The 20,892-nt window shown below is 42.2% G+C and overlaps 1 protein-coding gene across 1 annotated transcript in view; it reads right to left on the bottom strand.

The window, feature by feature from the left end:
• Positions 1 to 20,892, bottom strand: part of USH2A (usherin) — a 1,244,521-nt gene that overhangs the window by 236,772 nt on the left and 986,857 nt on the right. Inside the window, exons 50-51 of the mRNA XM_060246775.1 lie at positions 17,921 to 18,142; positions 995 to 1,218 (exon numbers count right to left, since the gene is read on the bottom strand). Coding sequence (XP_060102758.1) covers positions 995 to 1,218; positions 17,921 to 18,142 — 446 coding nt within the window. The remainder of the gene's footprint in view (positions 1 to 994; positions 1,219 to 17,920; positions 18,143 to 20,892) is intronic.

The raw sequence follows: 20,892 nt of genomic DNA, 5'->3' as shown, positions 1-20,892 counted from the left end.
GCCCCATTTCTACCAAGGTCTCTGGGTCCATGGGATCCCCCCCCCCCATGCATTCCCCACAAACTGCTTCCACTTTCTCCTCCTTATATTGGGCCTAAAGAGAAGACATGGAAGATTCATGCAGTCTGTTACAATGGTATTGATATTCCCATTGAACTGCTCCAGATTCTCTAATAGTTACTGGGAATTGTCATAACTATTATTTTATAAGTTTTTGTATCAGTGTTTTTATACCGATGCCCAGCCATGCAGTGTAATTAACAGTGCTTCCTGCAGTGATAATGTTAAGGACTCCTCCAAGTTATATAAAAAATATGCTAAGTAGAAGGTTTTGGTTGGTTTGAGCATGCTTTGCATCACTGAAGCTTTGTCAGTCATTACTCACCAGTCACAGCTAATTGACTCATACAGAACAGTAGTGCCTCACCTGACAACATCAGGCATGCTGATACATAGCAATGTCTTGATACATACCCTTGACTTGGCAGAACCCTCCCACTTCATCCCACACATTCACTATAGCTGTGTCAGAGATCAGATAAAACTGATTTTTAATTTGGAAGCCTTTCAAATGACCTCCTATATGATGACCCTAAAATAAAAAGGAGTGCTCCGTAAAAGCAAATAGAATTGTGGCCAGTAATACAATAATGTTCAAGAATCTCAGACACACCACCTGCAGGAACTAAGAACTGGCCACACAACTGAAGGTAGTTCAACCAGCCTGTCTGGCATGCTAACTTTTAGCTGTTATACTTATCTGAAGTGCTGAGCAACACTTCACAAGAAGCGGCTAATCATTATTAATTCCTTTAGAATTCACTGCAATAACATCAATCATGGCAAACTCATTTGGTATTAATATGGATGTAATGTGAAAATGAATAATGCACACAGGAGTTTTTATATTCCTATTTTACAAAAATAGTTATGAACAATGTATTTCTCTTTCCATTGTCAAATCAGAACCACCAAGAGGTTTTCTATCAATTACCTTCATCATCATTCCTGCTGAAATCCTGTCAGAGCAAACATATTTCAAAGGATTATATCCAAGTCCATTACAACATTCCTTGCTCTTTGGAATAAGTTCAGTCTCACAGTATTTTAACGGCAGTGGGTCATTCCTTTTAATGTGGGCTTTAGACTCACCACTGGAAGCTGAGCAGCATATGGTACTTGACATATTCACATATTCATGCCCACAACAGAACATCCCTGCAACAATAAAATATTATATATGAATGCAAAAAGGAGAGAAAGAGGGGGGAAATACAGAGAATGCTATAAAATGCAGCATAAAATGTCAGGACGAAGCAGCTACTAGTACTGCGGAAAGGTATCTAAAGTGGTATTTAATTCTGAATTTAAGATGACTAAACTGATAGACCTTTGTTCAAGGGGACTAATTTAAGAAAGGATCTGGCCCCTGCTCCTATGTCTACTGCAGAAAGAATAGCCATTAAACTCAGCTGATGCACCATGCTGTAAGCATTTCAGCACACACATTCAAGGATAAAGAGCTGTGTGGATTTTAGCCCCCAAAACCTGGAAAATGGCATTGCTACACCCACACAAAAAACAGGAAAATGGGCTTTATTCCTTAACACTACTAACAACACCATCTTACGCAGAACTTCCCCATTCTGCATCCATTGAAATCAAGTTCCAATCTGTGCTAGGTGCTGCACAGAGCAGAAGAATGATACAAATGGATACTTAGAGGGCTAACAATACATGCCTAGACAGTGATTGTGACAGAGGCAAGATTAATAGTGAGTAGTAGAAATGAGGCTGTGCAGAAGCAGGTGGTAGGAAGAAAGTTTTTTTAAAAAACAACAACCCTGAAATTGGGAAAACCTTGTTAGGAAAAACACCAGAATGGTATCAGGAAGAGAATATCCTGCATCCACAAAACTGTTCTCTCTCCAAAGTAAACAGAAGCCAAAAGGTATGGACAGGGATTGTGCCAAGCAGCCGTCTGGTTTCCTGCTGCAGCACAGGTTTCTTGGCACAATGCCATCTGGCTTCCCTGGGGCAGCTGTGAAGTCAATTCACAACTCCCCTAGGGGAAAGGTACCATCTGGAACCACCCTAACAGGCACAGCCTAATATTTGTTGCTTCAGCATGCACATTTCTAGAATCATGCATAACAAAATATATAGGAATGCTTTATCACAAAATAGGTTGTAGTGTTAACACAGCTGTGATGCTAGCATTTATGTCACAGGCAGATGTGAACAGTGCAAATATTACAAGGGTAGCAAATAGGGTAGCAAATTAAATGGAAGCTATAATCCAAGTTGTTTCTTTTTAGTGACTGTTGACTTTCTTTGAATCAGCTGCTTTAATTTATTCATGGTCGTTGTCTGGTAACAGTGCAAGAGGCAACCTAGCTGTTGAAGCTTCATGACAAAACACACCTCTATGTCCTGCAAGCCCTTCCCCTCTTCTGCCTGCAAATGAACAAGCATAACAAAGGAGGAGTGCAGACTATCCCTTCCTGTAGTGATAGTTCTCCAACATAGTAGACCATAGGGTTGCAAAGGCCAAGTTGGAAAATTCCTGGAGATTTTGTGAGTGAAGCCTGCAAAGGGCAGGATTTGGGGAGGGGAGGGAATTCAACAGGGTATAATGCTATAGAGTTTGCCATCTAAAGCAGCTATTTTATCTGGGGGAACTGATTGCTGTTTGGAGAGCTTTTGTCATTCTGGGAGATCTCCAAGCCCCACCTGGCAGTTGGCAAATCTAGTACACTTATACAATCATCCTGCTTCTTAGCCTACTAGGGAGTTTCTGAGCCACAGAATGGAAACTTTCCACAGAGTGCAAGGAACAATGAGGGATGCAGAATAGTATTCTGCAATGGGAAGCAACAAGCAGAAGAAATGATCTTCAATGGGTAGTAGCACTCTTCCATTTGCAGAAGGGGAAGTCTGGTTCCAACTGAGTCAGTTCAAAACCAGACATACAATTGCATACAAAGGGGGCCAATTCCATTCTCTGAGTCTGTTTGTCGGTTGCTGTCCTATACAAAATTCAGTATACATAGCTTTGCACTAACACAGATGCCTCTGAGGCTCGATGGGTGGCAGCCTAAGAAACAGCAGCTTGATCGTAGCACTAAATTTATGGAATTACCTTCCCCAAGATATCCATCCATTCCCCTATATAATTGTTTTCTGCCAGCAGGTAAAGACATTTCACCTCTCCTTTGGTGGCAATCGAGGGACAGTCATCCCTGAGGCACCCACTTAATTGTGGTGTGCCTCAGGGGGCGGTGCTCCCCGATGTTGTTCAACATCTATATGCGCCTCCTTGCCCAGATTGCCAGGAGGTATGGGTTGGGTTGCCATCAGTACGTTGATGACACCCAGCTCTATCTATTAATGGATGGTCAGTCTGCCTGTACCCCAGAAAACCTGGATCTGGCATTGAAGGCCGTGGCAGGGTGGCTTAAGCTGGGTCGACTGAAGCTGAATCCGACAAAGACAGAGGTCCTTTGCCTGAGCCATGGCAGCCCGGGAAGGGGAATTCCCCTGCCAGCTTTTGATGGTGTGCCACTTGTAGCGGTGCCCAAGGTCAGAAGTTTGGGTGTGCTACCAGAACCTTCACTGACAATGGAGGCCCAGATAGCAGCCACTGCCAAATCTGCCTTTTTCCATCTTAGGCGGGCAAGGCAGTTGGTCCCTTTCCTTAACCGTGGCGACCTGACAACTGTGATCCACATTACAGTCACCTCGAGATTGGACTACTGTAATGTCCTCTACATGGGGCTGCCCTTGTCTCAAATCTGGAGACTACAGCTGGTGCAGAATGCAGCAGCTAGGCTGTTATTGGGGCTCCCCATGCGGGAGCACATACAGCCTGGGCTGTGGGAGCTGCACTGGCTGCTGATGGCGTACCAGATTCACTACAAGGTACTAGTTATTACCTTTAAAGCCCTATATGGCCAAGGACCTGTCTTCCTTAGGAACTGTCTCTCCCCATATGTTCTCCAGAGGGTACTCAGATCTAGGACACAGAATCTGCTATCAATCCCTGGGTCGAGGGAGGCAAGATTGAAGACCACCTGTGAAAGAGCCTTCTCTATAGCAGCCCCCTATTGGTGGAACCAACTTCCGGAAGGAGTAAGAGCCTTGCGGAACCTTGTCCAGTTCTGCAAGGCTTTTAAGACAGCTTTGTTTCAACTCATTTTTAATGGATAGCAATATCCTTGACCCGTGCCAGTCTGGGTTCCGACCGGGCCATGGGACGGAGACGGTGCTGGTCGCCTTGGTAGATGACCTCCAGCGACATCTGGATCGGGGCGGCACTGCGGTACTGATGCTACTAGACCTGTCGGCGGCATTTGATACAGTCGACCATCAGTTGCTAAAGTGCCGCCTCGCCGACATAGGGGTTGGGGGGTTGGCCTTGCAATGGCTTTCCTCCTTCCTCTCCGGTCGGGGACAAAGGGTGGCTATTGGGGGGGAGCGATCCCAGAGGCGCACACTTGATTGTGGGGTGCCTCAGGGGGCAGTTCTCTCCCCAATGTTATTTAACATTTATATGCGCCCCCTTGCCCAGATTGTCCGGAGGTTTGGGCTGGGTTGCCATCAATATGCTGATGACACCCAGCTCTATCTGCTAATGGACGGCCGGCCCGACTCCGCCCCGGGGAATCTGGATCGGGCTTTACAGGCTGTAGCGACGTGGCTCAGGTTGAGTGGGCTGAAGTTGAATCCAGCGAAGACAGAGGTCCTTTGCGTGGATCGCGGCGCTCTAGGAGGGGAAATAGCTCTCCCAACCTTCGACGGCGCGCTATTGAAACCCGCGCGCCAGGTAAAGAGTTTGGGCATTTTACTGGAGCCTTCATTGTCAATGGAGGCCCAGATAGCAGCCACTGCCAAGTCAGCATTCTTCCATCTGAAGCGGGCAAGGCAGTTGGCCCCCTTCCTGGAGCGTCGCGACCTCGCAACAGTGATCCATGCAACGGTCACCTCAAGACTGGACTACTGTAATGCCCTCTACTTGGGGCTACCTCTGTGCCGGACTCGGAAGCTGCAGCTGGTGCAGAACGCGTCGGCCAGGCTATTATTGGGGCTCCCAAAATGGGAGCACATACGGCCGGGACTGCGCGAACTGCACTGGCTGCCAATTACCTACCGAGTCCAGTACAAAGTGTTGGTTATTACCTTTAAAGCCCTATATGGCCGAGGACCAGCCTACCTAAGGGACCGTCTCTCCCCATATGAACCCCAGAGGGCACTGAGGTCGATGGGCAAAAATAAATTGACTATCCCTGGGCCGAGAGAGGTCAAACTTCAAAATATCAGAACTCGGGCCTTCTCAGCCGCGGCTCCTGTACTGTGGAATCAGCTCCCGGAGGAAGTGCGGGCCCTGCGGAACCTTGACCAGTTCCGCGGGGCCTGCAAGACCGCTCTTTTTAGGCAAGCCTATGCTGATATCTGCTGAGTTGCTAAGAATAAGGAGCCGCCATCTACTATACGATTATGGAACCATCTAAACTGGCAGAACCAGCGCCAAACAAGTTTACTGCTGCCAGATTTATTCTATGTAATGAATTATGTATTTTAAATATTTTAACTTAATTAACTGGTTTTTATGTTTAATTTCTTTAATTGTTAAATTTTAAAGTTTTATCCTTTGTTAAATATGTGAAATGTTGTTAGCCGCCCTGAGCCGCCTAGGCGGGGAGGGCGGGATATAAATGTAAATATAAATAAATAAATAAATATAAATATATGAGGATACTCAAGAAGGCTGAAGAGACTGGAATCTAACATTAGCACCAACTTGTTTTAATAATGTTTTAACTGTTATACTGTTCCAAGTTTTAATTAGTTACTGTTTTGTATTGTAAATGCTTTTATTGTTGTAAGCCGCCCTAAGCCTGCTTCGGCAGGGAGGGCAAAATATAAATCCAATAAAATAAAAATAAATTTAAAAATTCCCTTACTGACCCCCCCATCCTGTGAATGTCTTTTAATGGTGAATGTGGCCTTTTATACTATATATTTTGAAAGCTTGTTTTACTGTTTTTGATTGTTGGGAACCCTAAACTGGCTACAAACATGGCATAAAATGTTAAATAACTAAAACAGGTGATGTCTGGAATGTCCTAAGTTTGCCATTTGAGGAAAGTGCCTCAGGCCAGTCCACCTGCATTGCCTCCACCATGTTCTCCTAGGACAAATTTCTGTGCCAATTACTTTTGTGTAATCCAACAGTTATCATGGTCAATCAGTTATCATAGCCTCATGCTGCAATTCCAGGACATGTTATAGAATTTAAGTGCGCCAAGCTACAGCAGTCAATTCAGCCCATCCTTCTACTGATTGGTGCCATGCTTCATAGGATAGAACTAAAATGTGGCAAGTAGTTTTTCAGGGTTTAAATTAAAGAGTATGATTACTTTACTTAAAAAAAATAAAATTCAAAATTCACCCAAGTTGATAGCTTGGAGACATTTTTGACAGGCAAAGTAAAATTTTGATAATGAACTGCTTTTATACTAGTGGAAAAAAGAAAGCCATATTATCTGCCTCTGAGAACCTCATCTTTGTTTAACTGAATTAAATTTTTCAGCCAAGATTTCACTCACATAACAAGAAGTGACTCCCTTTCTAGTTTCTTTGGTAAACCATTACTTCTTTAATTATTATCAACCTTGTTCCAGCGTGATAAATTGCTAATTACTTAATACCCTAATCAGCGTTCATTCTTTGCACAGATAAACTGTGACAGCGCCATTAATTTAAATAGTAATTTCACTTAATGGCCAGAACGGCACACCAGATTTTTATGCAGCATTTTCTGAAGACTGCATCCATCACTGCAATATTCTGACATAAAGATGTCTGACGTGCACTAACTCACTTAGGGAGAGCAGATGTTGCTGAGCAGAGTTTGGTAGTAATTCCCATAGTGCATCACTTCAGCATGAATGAGCTGCAAATGCAGAAATAGACATTCCTCTGAAGCCACAGTACATGGCCTTCAACCTCTGCTTAATTTATCACATGTAGCACTTGACTCTTGAACCCTGACACAGAGAATGTACAGTTTCAAACATGACCACAGTGGAGCAGAGGAAGGAAGAGAAAACAGGTCCATATATTATTGATTAATTGATTACCTTTTTAAAAAATCACCTCAATCCACTGCTTAAAATGGAGAATTACCATCACAGAAATTGCTGATTTTAACCAAAAACAGAGGCACAAAATATGGATTTGCAACAAGTATGAATATATAACAGGAATCTGAAGTATTATCATAAAGGGGGGGAAAAACAAGAATTGGGCAACCATGCTCTTCCTCCTACCAATTCACAAACATGGCTAAGTAGTTTAGCAAAATGGGGAAATGATTAATATTGAACAATAAAATTAAGATTAAAAGGCTTAAAGTTTCATAACAAAATCAGAAAGTTCAGGCTTATTGTCATGAAGGCTACATTTACTGAACATTAACCACTGCAGACCATTTGCTGTTCAGATATGCAGCAAGTTTCTTCCATGTATCCAGTGGTGGTGGGGGGGAGGCTGCCTTTCTGGGGCTAATCGCAGTGCATGGAAAAATGCAACTGGTAAAATCATAAAGCAAAAGGACAAAATCATCAAGTCAACAATGCAAAATTCAATTCTGTATAATAAATGATGTAGTCAAGATTATTAATAAATATATAAAGTATATCACAAAGTGCGAAGGTGTTTTTTGCTAATACAACAATATAGTCAAAAATATCAGTTCATAAATATCATAATGATGCTGGGAGAAGCATCACAGAAATAACAATAGTCAACTTTGGAACTACAAGATCAGTCCAACAAATGGAAGAAGCTCTCACCACCTGCAATGGTCTGTACTGTTGCAGTGTTATAGTGCCTTTCTGACCAGCTCTGCTTATGAGATCAATAAAGCATCACTTGGCAACAGGTCGCAGCGCATAACCATCTAACTTGCTTCCTCAGGAGGCACCTGAAGTCTCAGAATAGCTGCCCATAAATTTAATTAGTAATTTTAATGTTAGTTGTTAATTTGGCTTATTATTGGTTTTAACATTTTAATTTTATGTATTGTATGTATTTTACTGATGTGTTGTGACCCACTCAGAGTCCACTTGCAGGGGACGGCAGAATATATATATCAAATAAATAAATTCAAGATTGGTAATACCAAAGAACTGGATACAAAACTTCATATGATTTAACGGTCATTCCAGTAAACACCGTTTCCAGCTCTTCCTCAGAAGTCACTGGCTTTTTATATTAACAAAAAAGAACTTCACATTTTGTGATATACTTTAAATATTCATTATTAATCTTGAATACACATTTATACAGAATTGAGTGTTGCATTGTTGACACTCTGATTTTGTCCTTTTGCTTTCTGATTTACATTCCCCATGTCCCTAGTTTTTTCTGTCTGTTGGTAAAACCATGTTAGACTGGTATCAGCCTTCCGTTAGAAATTCCCAACGCCTATATGTGTAGCGAAAAAGAACACACATGATTTCTCTCTTCTCTTGAAGTAGTGTTCACATGGAAAATATCAGCCTTGAACAAAACCGTGAAAGAATCATATAGACATCAGTGTGCCTGTCAGCATAATTTTGGATAATTTTATTAACATGTTTGAGATGAGTAAATTATTAAGTTGCTGATTCGACCAATTTCTTATGCAAGTGTAGATTTCCTTGTGCAAAAGCAGGCTCAATGCCAACGGGTTGAGCAGCCACATGGGAGGCAAAAGGTAAGACTTACTCACTGGGGGACTGGATCATCCCTGGAAAGAGTATACTTGTATATTATTATTGTTTTAAATTTTACAAGGTGTTAGTATGCTGCATGAAAGCAAGCACAAACTTCTTTGTTTGTGAAATTTCATAATGAATAGGGAAGACAATTTATTAGAATAAAAACAAAATAGCACAATAAAGATTACGACAATATACTCATGTTGATATTATCTTCAAAAATCACCTTTCAGATAAATGCATAAACTTTTTTTGGAAGGTTGTGTTCAAATGGGATAATAGCAAAGAATATATTCTGTGATGCTTGAATTTGTTTTAACATATTGATTGATTTTAGCGTGCTATAGGCAGAGAATACATTCCCTTTTTAAATATTTTGAATGAGATTTCATAGTAAAATGCTGATTAAAAAGCAAAACCTTTTTAAAAATTACATTTCTTATGTATGTGAGAAAAATACTTAAGAATACATCTATCTATATATACAGAGTGAAATGAAGAGCATGACTTTCATCCCAAGGTACCTGTATTACACTCCTACACAACTCATCTGTCCAGAGAGAGTAGTAAAAACATAAACGCTACCCTAGCAGTTCTCTTCCAACAGCATCTGTTAATTCACTCCATTTATAAAATACATATTGACAAAGACAACTGAACTGGGACCAGGGAGATTTGATTTGGTGTGAGAAAGTCAATTCAATGTGATTTTGTTAAAGGGCTCCTGCAGGCAAATAAAAAGAGTTTAAGTAATAAAGTACATAAAGAGATGTTTTATGAGCCAGCCCTGTGGCAGCCACACAATTTTCTGCCATACAAAAGAACCTGGTTCAGGAGAAAGGTGTAGAAGTAATGTGTTACTCCTACGTTGCTGTCTGTTGATACATTGAAAGCTGCACACAAGGAACAAAACAGAGGCTCTAGTAGAGTTAGTCAACTGTATGATCTTAATGGGAAAGTGGTGAAAATCCAACCACTGTTCCCTTCCCCAAGAACATTAGCAGTGCTATGGCAGTTATCTGACTTAGGGACTGTGCACACAGATTTAACTTGCATTGGGATGACTAGGGATGGGCACAAACTGGGGAAATGGTGGGTTCATTTGGTTTGTGGTTCGTTTGACTGCACAAACCAAACAAATCATAAACCAACCCAACAACCATTTTGTTATGGCTAGGGGAGAGAGGGGGAGGTATTTAATTGCCACCCAATCCCTCCCCCAGCCAACAAGTTCTTCATTCTACCCTAAGGGCTCACAGGATACAATGGAGCAATCATGCTGCGGCTGCAATGTGAATCTAGAGAGAAGTCATTTTGCAGCCCTATATCCTGTGGGCCAATAGGGTATAATGGGGAGATCTCTCCCTGATCTTTCTTCCCTTCCCCACCTAGCCCTGGCAGGCCAGCTGGGGAAGCAAATAAAGATCAGGGAGACCTTTCCCTGCAGGCTCTGCTGGGGTTCTGAGGGGGCTGGGGCAGTTTAAGCTGTCTTCTCTTCCTAGATCAGCTTCCCCAGGTGCTCCATGGTTGCCAGGTGCTGAGGGAAGCCTAGGGAAGCTGAGGCATGAGGGGGGCAGTTTAAACTGCCTTCCCTGCGTTGATTGGATTCTTCAGGTGCTTTGCGGCCATGGGGCACCTAAGGAAACTGATGCTTGGAAAGAAGGAACAAAACATTCCCAAACTTAATGAAACTCCATGGTAGTTTTGGGAGATTCAAGGAGAGTTCTAAATGAAGCATAGACTGGCCCAATTCATGCATGAATCACAGTTCATAGTTTGTTTCATGCCTATCCCTAATAAGGACACACACAGCCCTAAACTGTGCAAACAGTTCTTCATTCAGCTAGGGATGCAAGCACAGAAGCAGGAACACAATCAATACAAAGACTGGGGTAACAGCATGACAACTGAATATACAGACAAAAAAAGGCCTCTTTATACTTCCTGCCCCATGGTACAGAGTGCAGCCTTGCAGTGGCTTTCCTCCTTCCTTGAAGGTTGGGGACAAAGGGTCGCGATTGGGGGGGAACTATCCCGGAAGCACACACTTAATTGTGGAGTGCCCCAGGGAGCGGTTCTCTCCCCGATGTTATTTAACATCTATATGCGACCTCTTGCCCAGATTGCCCGAAGGTATGGGCTGGGGTTTCACCAGTATGTTGATGACACCCAGCTCTATCTACTTATGGACGGCCGACCGGTCTGCACCCCAGAAAATCTAGATCGGGCACTACAGGCCGTGGCTGAGTGGCTCAGACTGAGTGGACTGAGACTGAATCCTGCGAAGACAGAGGTCCTTTGCTTGGGCCGTTGAGGACCGGGGGGAGGGGAAATCCCCCTGCCAGCTTTTGACGGTGCGCCGCTGATGGCGGCGGACAGGGTCAAGAGCCTGGGGGTGCTACTAGAGCCGTCCCTAAAGATGGAGGCTCAGATAGCGACCACTGCCAAGTCCGCGTTTTTTCATCTTAGAAGGGCAAGGCAGTTGGCCCCCTTCCTGGACCACGACGACCTAGCAACAGTGATCCACGCTACGGTCACCTCGAGGTTGGATTACTGTAATGCCCTCTACATGGGGCTGCCCCTGTGCCGGACCTGGAAATTGCAGCTGGTGCAGAATGCCGCGGCCCGGCTGTTATTGGGCCTCCCAAGGTGGGGGCACATTCGGCCGGGTCTTCGGGCTTTGCACTGGCTCCCAATAACATACCGAGTCTGGTACAAGGTGCTGGTCATTACCTTTAAAGCCCTATATGGCCTGGGACCTGCCTACCTGAGGGACCGTCTCTCCCCACATGTTCCCCAGAGAGTACTGAGGTCTGGGACTCAAAACCTTCTCACCATCCCCGGGCCTAAGGAAGTCCGTCTCAAGACAACCAGAGACAGGGCCTTTTCTACAATGGCCCCTACATGGTGAAACCAGCTACCGGAAGAGGTGAGGGCCCTGCGGGATCTTACCCAGTTCCGCAGGGCCTGTAAGACAACCCTCTTCCGGTTAGCCTACGCCTGACTGGATAAATGTAGCTTATTAGACTCTGTGAATTATACTGTATAGTTTTAATGTTAAGATTTTAAGGTTTTTAGGCTTTTAAATGCTTTGATTTTAAATGTAATAACTCTGCACTTTGTTTTATTGTTTTATCGTTTGCTGTGAGCCGCCCTGAGCCATTTTGTGGGAAGGGCGGGATATAAGTTATAGAATAAATAAATAAATAAATAAGTGGTAAAGCTGCAGTGCTGTAGTCCTAGCTCTCTGCTCATGACCTGAGTTTGATCCCGGCAGAAGCTGGGTTCAAGTAGCCAGCTTAAGGTTGACTCAGCCTTCCATCCTTCTGAGGTCGGTAAAATGAGTACCCAACTTGCTGGGGAGAAAGTGCAGATGACTGGGGAAGGCAATGGCAAACCACCCCATAAAAAGTCTGCCGTGGAAACGTTGTGATGCAGTGTCACCCCAGAGTCGGAAATGACTGGTGCTTGCACAGGGGACTACATTTACATTTATACTTCCTGCAAGCATATACTAAACACCTGAAGGAAAGAAAGTAGGATCATCATGGTGGCCTGAGTCCACAATGAATTCAGCTGAAGCTGTGTATAGTGTACAGTAAGACAAACACTGTACAAGTAGCCACTCCACAGTCAAGCTAAGGGTTTCTTCCAACTCAGATTTCTATAGACTTCTTCCAACTTTCTATAGACATGTTTTAATATATCTTTTCTTCTGGTGAGGTAAGAGAGACCTGGACCGCATACTCCTAGAAATGTATTAGAGAGGGCAGAGTTCAGTGGTAAAAATTAGCTTTGTATTCATATATTGCCTGGTTCAATCTCAGGTAATAGGAAAGGAGCTTTACATAAGATCTTGGAGAGACACTGCCAGCTGTACTGGGTAGTAACAAGTGCTGACTCAATGGACCAATTGTTCCCTAGTGTTAGGCAGCTTCATATGAGAAATCTGCAACAAATGTGTCATGTTAAAAAGCATGTGAAGTCCATGATATCGGAACTCGTACAACTGCATTTCCCATGTACCCTGCTATGCAATTACTACTAATTGTCTGAATTCATCCTCAGTATTCAGATACCCATTCATATATTTAGATGCCACTGTAATGGGCAAAAAGGAACCAGAGACTGAAATAGAACACCTTTGTCTCTGAAAACATGGAAGGAACTTAAGAAACAATTTCTTAAAGAAATACAACTGCTTTGTCATAGAACCTTTTTCCTCCCAAGCTCAATAAATGAAGCCTATGTAGAATTAAGACACGTTTTCTTTTTATTCCTGTTTAAATAATTCAAATACTAGTCTTTCTATTTAAATAATAAATTATCTGTTCATCTTAATGTACTTTACAAGGAGACATCATTGCTGTTCATATTACCTATAAAGAAGCAGAGGAACACATAGAAATACAACATTTTGCCCCAAATTGGCCAGGAAGTCAATCACAATTTCTAAACATGGTACCTGGTAAGTAAATTCCATTTACTGATTTATGAGATAGTGTCTGATTATCACAGCTATGGGGATGGGGGTGGAAATCACATAACTTTAAGGCACAGTCAAGTACACAAACTATGTCCAGCTCTTCAGTTTACTTAGATAGGAGGCATTTGAACTTACAAACCCTAGGGCTCACCTGAATAAGGCTGCCTACTCTGGCCTGGGAAATTCTTGGAGATTCGGGGGTAATTATAATTATTGTATGGCATTGAGTGTAGAATAGCAAGGAGATTTTGTCTGGTATGGTGAAGTTCTAGCCCTTTTAGCATTATCCCAGCTAGCTGATGCAAACCAGTTCACCACACACATCACTAAGTGGTAAGTGAGACCTATTTTGGGGGCTGAGAGAGCTCTGAAAGAACTGTGACTGAACTAAGGTCACCCAGCTAGCTTCATGCGGAGGAGTGCAGAATCAAACCTGGTTCTCCAGATTAGAGTCAGTCATTCTTAACAACTACATCACGCTGGCTCTCAAATCTGACTGCTTTGGGGGTAGAATCATGGGAGGGTGGAAACTCAGCATGGTATCATGTCCTGTAAAATTATGTTCAGGATAAAGATCAGTCCCTCTGCTTCATCCCACCAAAATTCAAATTTAAAATTTAAACTTCCTGCTTCATATCACTTCCCCCCACATTCTTCTCTTGTCTTATATCACTTGTAGGCTTCTGTATTGTAACCCGCCCTGAGCCCATATGGGAAGGGTGGGATATAAATAGAAGAAAATAAATAAATGCAAGTACTCTCTTCATTGTACTAACCCTTTGACCATGTTGTCATATTCCATTAAGCTGGAAAAAACTTTCAAAATCATTTCCACATATTTCTCAGTGTTAAGGAGAAAAATCCATGGAAGGAAGACAACTAACAGCAGTATACCATAGGAGACTCCTAAAGTATTCAAATTCTGTAACTACTCTCCTTCCTAGACTCTGTGGCACAGATCCCCAATGTGGCACCCGTGGGCACCATGGCATTCACTGACACTTTTCCTGGAGTGCCCAAATGTTTTAAGAAAATGAATGGGGCCAAGTAAACCTTCTTCAGATTAACAGAAAAATGAAAAAAACAATCTAGGGGGTGGAATTTTTCTCCAAACAGAAGGACTGAGAGCAACATGGCTTTGTCTGCTACCCCCTGAAGCTTTCCTGCCAAGATATAAAGACACAAACACATTCAGAAGCACAAACAGTTGCAAGCCTGGTTAACAAACAAAGTTGCATGGTTAACAAACAAAGTAATAGAAGCTGCAAAAGGTAAGAAGAATTCGTTTAAGTGGTAAGAAGCTAGTCCAAGTGAGGTTAATAAAAGGGAACACAGGCTGCGGCAAATCAAATGCAAGTCTGTGATCAGGCAGGTAAAAAGGGACTATGAGAAGCATATTGCAAAAAACATAAAGACCAACAGTAAAAATGTCTTCAAATATATTAGAAGCAGGAAACCAGCCAGGGAGGCAGTGGGGCCCTTGGATGAGCAAGGGGTCAAAGGATTACTGAAGGAGGATAGGGAAATGGCTGAGAAGCTGAATGCATTTTTTGCCTCTGTCTTCACTATGGAAGATGAGAAGTGTTGGAAGGGGTGTTGAAAGACGTGAGTCACATTGAGGTGACAAGAGAGGAGGTTCTACAACTGATAGACAAATTAAAAACTAATAAGTCACCAGGTCCGGATGGCATACATCCAAGAGTTCTGAAAGAACTCAAAGTTGAACTTGTGGTTCTCCTCACAAAATATGTAATCTTTCATTGAAATTTGCCTCCATTCCTGAGGACTGGAAGGTAGCAAATGTCACCCTCATCTTTAAGAAGGGTTCCAGAGGAGATCTGGGAAATTACAGGCCAGTCAGTCTGACTTCAATACTGGGAAAGTTGGTAGAAACCATTATCAAGGACAGAATGAGTAGGCACATTGATGAACACGAGTTATTGAGGAAGACTCAGCATGGGTTCTGTAAGGGAAGATTTTGCCTCACTAACCTGTTACATTTCTTTGAGGGGGTGAACAAACATGTGGACAAAGGAGACCCAATAGATGTTGTTTACCTTGACTTCCAGAAAGCTTTTGATAAAGTTCCTCATCAAAGGCTCCTTAGTAAGCTCAAGAGTCATGGAGTAAAAGAATGGGTCCTCTTGTGGATCAAAAACTAGCTAATTAATAGGAAGCAGAGAGTGAGTATAAATGGGCAGTCTTCACAGTGGAGGACGGTAAGCAGTGGGGTGCTGCAGGGCTCAGTACTGGGTCCCATGCTCTTTAACTTGTTCATTAATGATTTGGAGTTGGGAGTAAGCAGTGAAGTGGCCAAGTTTGCAGATGACACTAAATTGTTCAGGGTGGTAAGAACCAGAGAGGATTGTGAGGAACTCCAAAGGGATCTGTTGATGCTGGGTGAGTGGTTGTCAACGTGGCAGATGAGGTTCAATGTGGCCAAGTGCAAAGTAATGCACATTGGGGCCAAGAATCCCAGCTACAAATACAAGTTGATGGGGTGTGAACTGGCAGAGACTGACCAAGAGAGAGATCTTGGTGTCCTGGTAGATAACTCACTGAAAATGTCAAGACAGTGTGTGATTGCAATAAAAAAGCCAATGCCATGCTGAGAATTATTAGGAAGGGAATTGAAAACAAATCAGCCAGTATCATAATGCCCCTGTATAAATCTATGGTGTGGTCTCATTTGGAAAACTGTATACAATTCTGGTCACCGCAGCTCAAAAAGGATATTATAGCATTGGAAAAAGTCCAGAAAAGGGCAACTAGAATGATTAAAGGGTTGGAACACTTTCCCTATGAAGAAACGTTGAAACGCTTGGGGCTTTTTAGCTTGGAGAAACGTTGACTGCAGGGTGACATGAGAGAAGTTTACAAGATTATGCATGGGATGGAGAAAGTAGAGAAAGAAGTACTTTTCTCCCTTTCTCACAATACAAGAACTCGTGGGCATTCAATAAAATTGTTGAGCAGTCGGGTTAAAATGGATAAAAGGAAGTACTTCTTCACCCAAAGGGTGATTAACATGTGGAATTCACTGCCACAGGAGGTGGTGGCGGCTACAAGCATAGCCAGCTTCAAGAGGGGGTTAGATAAAAACATGGAGCAGAGGTCCATCAGTGGCTATTAGCTCCATGTTTTATATATATATATATGTGTGTGTGTGTATATAATTTTTTTTGGCCACTATGTGACACAGAGTGTTGGACTGGATGGGCCATTGGCCTGATCCAATATGGCTTCTCTTATGTTCCCTCTAAAAGGGTGTTGAAAATAGCTCATAAGACTTTTGAATTAAGCAAAACAGAAGTGGTTATCCTTTTGTGGATGGCATTAGCAGGTAGTTCCCACTGGCTCCTTAGAGCCTAAAGTAGAGGTCCTCAACCATGTTCAGCTTGTGGGCAGCTTTGTAATTCTGACCTTTCTGTGCATAAGCCTATGACTTAGACATTAGTAGGAGGCTTGGAATAAGGTTCCAATCTTGGAGCTGATATAAGGCAATCTTAGATAGTGAGACATGTCCTATGCCAGTCTGGTACATTTCGCAGAGAGCCACTGTGAATTTTAAGGGTCTGTTAGACCACACGTCTATGGTTCTCAGCCAAAGCAGCCTAAGGGGGGGGGGGGTGTTTTCAGTCAGGCTGGCACCTAGCCAAAGCCTTTGTAAAAGAGCTGTTCGGGATTCAAGGCTCTATCAGACTGCAGCAGGTTTTTCACCTAAGAACTGAATCAGCCAAAGGAAGAGAGGAGGGAGTGCCCTCAGTCAGCCTGGCACACAACCAAAGCCTTTCAAAAAGAGCCATTATGAATCTATCAGACCTGCACCTCCAGGTAATCCTTGAAGAAAGAGGAACCTTTAGTGAGGCTGGCATGTAGCTGAAGCCTTTCACAGGTTCATATCTTGCCTCTAGGGTAAAAAGAGCTGGCAGGCCTATTGTGCGATTACCCAAGCAGATAAGGCATAGATAATGAACATTTATCAGTGTCCTTTTAAACCCACAGTTGGCACAATCTTTAAGAGGCCCCTTTTGAGCCATAACAACAAAGCTGAAACCCGGAAACTTTTCTTCTTTAAATGTAGTTTTATTTATAGTTTGGTGTAGTGGTTAAGTGTGCAGACTGTTATCTGGGAGAACCGGGTTTGATTCCCCACTCCTCCACTTGCAGCTGCTGGAATGGCCTTGGGTTAGCCATGGCTCTTACAAGAGTTGTCCTTGAAAGGGCAGCTTCTGGGAGAGCTCTCTCAACCCCACCTACCTCTCAGGGTGTCTGTTGTGGGGGAAGAAGATATAGGAGATTGTAAGCCTCTCTGAGTCTCTGATTCAGAGAGAAGGGCGGGGTATAAATCTGCAGTTCTCCTCCTCCTTCGCTGGTACAACGACAATTCATGCTAAAAATGTTATTTGAAAAAGTCTCCTCACTCCTGTGAATGAGGTGAGGAAAAAAACAGAGAACAGCAACAGAGATATTCCTAGTCTTCTGGAAAGCTCTGGAAGTCTTTTCCATGGCCAGCCTGCACATGAGTAGTCACCAGTGTGGGACTGCACAGAAAACAATAATAATTAAACTAAATTAACAAAAAAACCCACCCAATCCTGTTCAAGTTAAGCTTTGGTCACAAATAATAAAACACAGAGCTTATTCCAGAGGTATTTCAACAGTTTACCTGTTGCAGGTCTGTGGACTGTTCCTTTTTCTTCATCCCCACAGCAGATCAAATCTTTGCTTACAATTTCTCCACCACAACACTGGTGATTGAAGCCATCATGAAGCGATCTACCACAACATATTTGGTTCCCTGATGTGGAATAAGGAGTTCCCTGGCAGCAGGTTTCTCCAATGCCAACAGAAATCCAGTTTTGTTCTTTATTTGGACAGCATACTTCTCCTGAGGATATAGACATAATATGGGAATCTTGTTGAAGAAGATATTATGTAGATTTCACAGCCTATTATTTTATTGTTGGTAGTTGTAATAAAAGATGTATTATTATTATTTTTATATAGCATAGTAGTATAGATCTATATAATATAGCATAGCCAACAGATTCCCAACCCGAGAAGTTTGTAAACTAACATTTGACTGATGAAATGACAAAGTGGATAATGAGAAAGCAAGGGATGTATATGTAAGTGTATTTATGTGTGTGAAGTCTTCGTTGTGGTTATAGATAGAAAAGTGAATATGCATATATGATGACTTTGACTGCTTCCCTCCCTCAGAGGGAGAATTTTCCCTCAATTTTTCTCTCCCTTTCTGGCTGAGTAGCCCGTCTTAATCTAGTTCCTTCTTTTCTGAAGATCTATGGCTGTCCCACCCTGTCACAGTATGATATTTTGCTGCTGGCTCAGCCTAGGAACCTGATGTTACCCAGAGTAGACAGTCTCCATTTAATTTGAGGAAATTAGCTTAGAGACAGAGTAAGAGGTGAGTAACTGGAATCTCATATATGGGGATTTGTTCCTATGAGAAACTCTTGAAAACTACCAGAAAGATGTTCAACCGGTAGAGTTTTTATTAAAAACAAAGGATACACACATACAATAAAAATATACAAAAGCTAACTAAGAAAAGCAGGGAGGCATGGGGAACACTGTTTAAGGAAGGGTGATCTTTATTGATCCTGAAGAGGTCAATGAAAGCAACAATTTGAGGAGAAAAATGGCCAGCATTTTGGGAAGCAAGAGGGAGAAGGCCCGCACACAAGTGGAGTTGTGTGGATGACCCAAGAACACACACACACACAGCTGGGTGACATATTTATAGGGCAAAATGTATCCTGAGGCAAATTGACTCACAGCTAGTGAATAATGAGCTGATGGTTCTACCAAAGGTAGATAAAGAGCTGTGAGAGCTTTGATGGCTCTGCAAGGACCAAACAGGAAGAGAAACTGAGAAGGTTAATATTAACCTTATCAATGGATGCAGGGGAAGTTAGGCTTGGGTGTTGATGGGATTGTTCCTGAGTGAATCAATATGTCCTGGGTGACCCATTGTTCTAAAATCATGCATCTCTCCAGAGCAAGTAGGAGGTAGTCACCAGCCAACCACTCACATTGTGAAAACTTTTCCCAGGCTAATGCCTGGCTGGAATCCATATTGATTCACTCTGGCCCAAGCAATGACCTGCAAACTGCCCCTCTGCAGGAGGAATGGTCTGACTGCTAACACTGAAGGAAGGGCCAAAATCACCGCTTTAACTTAAACTACTGATATGGCACGCAAGAGGATTTTTAAAGTTTAAAAAATAACACAATATTTTATTCAGTATAGAGGGGGAAAGGTAATAAGCTCCAGCTCAATTATGAGAAGTCCAAAATCTCAGTTTTCTCAAAAAAGTGGAGACTTTACAAATGGGTTATTGATGATAAGGAGATATAGCAAGTCAAGTATTTTAAATACTTAGGTGTTTATTTTCAATATAATGTGACTTGGTCTACCCATCGTAAGTATGCAGTGAAGATAGCTAACATCAGTGCATCTGCCATAGCTCGCTTTTTTATGGCAGAGGTAACCAATTTGTGCCAGCTGCCATAAAAATATTCAAAGCCAAAGTGATTTCACAACTTCTGTATGGCATCCCAATCTGGATTGGATCTTATGAAGGTGCTATCGAACGTGTCCAATCCGAATTCTTGCGTAAAATTCTGGGCATGCCAAAATGTGTCCCATATGCAGTTATCTGCTTAGAAACTGGCATGTCTTTAATGGTTACTAGTGCATGGCTCATGTCCTTCAAATTCTGGCTACATTTGCATTACAACTCTGAACTGGGGAGCTATATCTCTCAAATGCTCTCTGAATTTAATTTGTCAAATTGGTCAGCACAAATTGAGAGAAAAATAAAAGCAATGGGTTTATCCCTAGAACTATTTCCATGCTGTCCTTCACCACCACAGTCCAACAAATTAAAAACAGGTTGCTAGATACTGAGCGCCAAGACCTATACAGTCTGGCTAAGAAAACTTGTTCCCCACTGAGTTTTGAGATCTCTCTTAGTACTGGGAAAATGGCCTCATATCTATCCGTCTTGCAGGTGCCACAGCAGCGTAGAGCTTTTTCCCTTACCAGATGCAACGCCATGCCCTCTGCCATTCTTTATGGCAGATTTAACAAGACAGCCTACTCAGTCAGATACTGTCTCAGTAAGCAAAAATGTGTGGAGTCAGTTACTCATATTCTTCTTTATTGTAATTTGTATACAGATCTTCGTCACAAGTATTTACATCCTCTTTTAGTTAGCAAAGTTGATTGTTCTGATGCACTTAAGGTCTATAATCTTCTGAACGATACTTCATCTAGTGTCACTGAGAAAGTGGCTAAGTTTTTTTATTCTGTTTTAAAGGCATGCCAGAGGATCTCATAGAAATAGTTTATGTTTATGCTTTTCCTGATGTATATGTATGCAATCATTCCATTTTATCTTTTTTTTAACCAATTTGCTCTTTTATATATATATATATATATATATATATATATATATATATATATATATATATATATATATATATATATATAATGCCAATAAAGGCTAGCTTGACTAACTTAAACTACTGAAATGGCACACAAGAGGATTTTTAAAGTTTAAAAAATAACACAATATTTTATTCAGTATAGAGGGGGAAAGGTCAGGTGAA

This window comes from Heteronotia binoei, chromosome 1, assembly GCF_032191835.1.
Source record: "Heteronotia binoei isolate CCM8104 ecotype False Entrance Well chromosome 1, APGP_CSIRO_Hbin_v1, whole genome shotgun sequence".
NCBI lineage: Eukaryota > Metazoa > Chordata > Lepidosauria > Squamata > Gekkonidae > Heteronotia > Heteronotia binoei.
This window is presented reverse-complemented; position numbering and strand designations above follow the sequence as displayed.